This window comes from Sinocyclocheilus anshuiensis, unplaced genomic scaffold (genome assembly GCF_001515605.1).
Source record: "Sinocyclocheilus anshuiensis isolate Anshui unplaced genomic scaffold, SAMN03320099.WGS_v1.1 scaffold524, whole genome shotgun sequence".
Lineage (NCBI taxonomy): Eukaryota > Metazoa > Chordata > Actinopteri > Cypriniformes > Cyprinidae > Sinocyclocheilus > Sinocyclocheilus anshuiensis.
This window is the reverse complement of record NW_015555703.1, coordinates 685,759-689,484: the sequence shown is the minus strand read 5'-3', so window position 1 is coordinate 689,484 and position 3,726 is coordinate 685,759. Positions and strand designations below refer to the sequence as shown.

Below are 3,726 nucleotides of genomic sequence, written 5' to 3'. Positions count from 1 at the left end.
ACGCCGGATCTGGGTCAGCGCCGCCACACGCTCGCGTCGTGATACTGTCGTGAACACGCGTCCAAAGTGACGCAGTAGAGACGAAAATGTGGAATAAAGTCGTTATTTCTGTTTTCTTTGCGCAAAAAAGTATTCTCATAGCTTCATAACTTTAGTTGAACCACTGATGTCACACGGACTACTTTGTCGATCATCTTGGTACTTTTCTGGACCTTGAACGTGGTAGTTACCTTGCTGTCTATGGGAGGGTCAGAGAGCCCTCAGATTTCATCAAAAATATCTTAAATTGTGTTCCAAAGATGAACGAAGGTCTTACGGGTTTGGAACAACATGAGGGTGAGTAATTAATGACAGAATTTTCATTTTTGGGTGAACTAACCCTTTAAATTATTTTTTTTTTTGTCCCTTATGCCTTACTATGATTAGTTTGAAATGCTTATTTTTATATATTTAATTTTAATAGTGGTTCATCTCTATTTAGTTGAAAAGTACTTTAGCATGCTTCTGCTATGTAACAGACTGGGGTAAGTTGCAGAAAGTTTGTACCCAGTTTTGTGACAGTCTTTTATAGTGGGTTATATACCTCATAAATCTGGTATGATGGCTAAAAACTTGTATTTAATAACCATTTTATCCTTTAATTCAAGTTCACTCTTCTCAATTAATCGGGGTCTTTTTTTGTGCCTGAAATTGTATATGTTGTATTCTTAAAATATCACGGTATGTTTATGAACCGTACGTGTTGCAGCCGCACATCAAGGTAGATCCGTCTTGCTTCCTGGGGAAGTCACTGCCTACGACAAAATCATGTGCGAAAATAATTATCATGGTGCAGAAACAAGAGTATCGCAGACAATTTCACACAAATACTCCCGAGCAGTTTTGTAATTTGAATATTGCATTTATTTAAATACATTAAAATTTGCAATGTAACAAAACTATTGGCATATGAAATTCAAACACCATTTAAATGAATGAAACATGGCTCACTTCATTTTTTGTGGCTAGTGCGTCACACACTAGTCTGTTTTATCTCCTCACCATCACCTCCATATCTCCTTCCCCCGCTGACACTATTCACAGACTGCTTACAATATGAGTGCCCAATACAAATGAGGTAAGAAAGTGGTTTGACTTTTGCAGATCATGCAGAACATACCTAAAAGCAACAAAAAGTTTGTTGTGAGGAACAATTAAAAAAAATGTACAGAGTGTGCATAATGAAAAAAAAAGAATGAATTACACAGCTTTGCATCTTTGGTTACAAAGTAGGTTGAACAACTTCAGTTTTTTTCTTTCTTTTAAATCCCCTTCCCGACCCCAGAAACATACGAGACGTCAGGGTAGCGGGCAGGAGAATATGGCAACTGACTTCTTTTTCCAACATCCTACTAGCAACAGAACTGAAGCTTTCTTCATCGAGGATTCCGTTTAGATCTTCGCCCACAAACCTGTACAAACTTGTTACGCTCTTTATCTTTACACTATACAAAATGTACATTCAACGCCAGGTTCACATTCTTAATCCACAGAGGAACGTTGCTTTTAGTGTTTACACTCCACCCACTGCTACGCTTGCATTGATGATTGATATAGTAAGACTGCTGCTCGATTTGATGACCAGTTGCTGTCGGATTGAAAGGTTCTGTAGACATTGTTCCTCTCTGAAAATAGCAGCCCTATAATAAATAACAAACAGTACAATTGAACTGGCTGGTGAATCAAAATCACGAAGTGCGGTGGCTCTGAAAATAGACTCTGGCTTCTCACATGAAAACTGCAACACTAAAAAATACACTCTTTTCATGGCTGGATTCTCTTTATTAAAAAAATAACTCTCTTCACAAACTCTCCACCTCATCCGGGGGGAAGGGGCCAAACGGGACCCCAATCGAGTCCGCAGGAATGCCAGCGTGTTGCGGCCGAGCAGAAACCGCCTCTCGTTTCGGTCATCCGTCGCGATGGCGGACAGCATGCGAACGAGATGGGTTTTCTGCTGTTGTGATGATACATGCGTCGTTCGCACAGGCTTCAGGCGGAGGTGACGCTGGGCTGTGATTCTCGTGGCAGGGAGTCCACGGTCTCGTTGACGTCCAGCTGAAGGTAAGGCTGAGGTTGGGGCTGGGCTTGGCCCGGGTTGGAGTTGGATTGGACGGTGAGCTGAGAGAGCTGCTCGCTGTTGGCCAGAGATTTGAGCACTGCGTTCTCTCGCTCCAGCACAGAGTTTCTCTCGTAGAGCTCCTTGATTTGCTCCTTCAACACCTCCACCTCCTCCCGCACAGCATACATCAGATGGCTTTTCACTAAATCCTGCGTGACGGTGCCGAAACATGACATAATTTCAGAAAACAGTACAAAATGGCACCAATTCAACATCTGTCTATTGCACTGCCCTGCATCATATTTGCTGAATGAAATCCAATACTTCTTAATAATTTCGGGGTGCTGATTAAAAAAAAAACGGCCTGTTTTCCTCTAGCTTGTCACACTCTCTCACAAAATACGTATTTCGTAGCATTTTGCTTTCAACAATCATTTGTAGGGTGTAACGTCTTAATCTTGTAACGTCTTGTAGGGCGACAAATGTCAAGCTGTCTTGTATTATCCCTTAATCAGCAGAAAAACTGCAATAAAGATGAGAGGAGATCTCTGAGATTCCTCTGCCAGATTACAACTATTTGTTCAATTCTCAGCCAATTTTCAATGTATGAATGATTCTGAAGACAATATTTTATGCCTAATCCTGATTTTTAAGGTTAGAAGAAAATGCAAACATGAGTCAAATATTTTCTGATACATTTGTTTTACTACAGAAAACTACAGATTAAAAAGCTAATGTCTTGTGTTTATGTAAAGTTCTTTGACGTTTAATTATTTGTATTTGAAAATTTTTCAACTTTTTTGCAGATTGTAAGGTAAATTACACATTTACATATCCTTTTTGTCATTAAAAATTTTTACACGTGACAGCATGTTATTTTGAAGAGTGCATTGAAGTTGACATGTAATTTGAAAAATTTCATTCTTATTTTGTGAAAAAAAAAAACATGGAAAGTTTTTAGTGATATTTTTGAAGTAATAATGAACTAATGATTTTGAATGCATAGTCAAATCAGAATGTTTGTTTTTTGCAAATCAGCAGAATTTTGATATACACACACACACAGTGTGTATATATATATTTTTTTAATTTTAAGATTTGATTTTTGATTATATTCAAAATCAAAAACTTACCATTGCTTGCTCTATTTTATTATCAATGGCAACCACACTTGCTCCAGAGGCACTGCAATTGGGGGGTAAAGAGAGAGAGAGAGAGAGAAAAAAAAAAGTGTTATTCAAAACATTTGTTGCTTACAAATACATCATATTCATTTTGCAGTAGTTTAAAACCTGCACATTGCTTCTTTCTCCAAAGTTTGTGTATGCTACGCTGCAGCACACGCACATCAATCTGAATGACCTGCCGTGTGAGGAAACTGGACAGTGAGTGCAGGAGAGTACTGCAGCGCGCGAGTCAGTCTGCACCTCATATCAACTACTGACCATCACAAACAGCTCGAACAGTACAGTACAGTACGGTACAGTGCTGTGTGTGTGGGGCGCAGCCTCCATCTGATACTCTTACAGGGCATCTTATGTCATTCAACACTGTGCTGTATACTTGTACAATTACACTCACAACAAACACCCAAATAAAGTCTGAGAGTATGTATGTGTGTGTGT

The 3,726-nt window shown here is 39.1% G+C and overlaps 1 protein-coding gene across 2 annotated transcripts in view; it reads right to left on the bottom strand.

The window, feature by feature from the left end:
- Window positions 1–880: 880 nt before the first annotated feature.
- The window catches only part of LOC107671709 (TSC22 domain family protein 2), a 20,023-nt gene continuing 17,177 nt past the window's right edge, over window positions 881–3,726 (bottom strand). For both annotated transcript variants that reach the window (XM_016464643.1, XM_016464644.1), the window contains 2 exons: window positions 3,235–3,286; window positions 881–2,310 (listed from right to left, as the gene is read on the bottom strand). In XM_016464643.1, coding sequence (XP_016320129.1) covers window positions 2,032–2,310; window positions 3,235–3,286 — 331 coding nt within the window. In that variant the 3' untranslated portion in view covers window positions 881–2,031. The remainder of the gene's footprint in view (window positions 2,311–3,234; window positions 3,287–3,726) is intronic.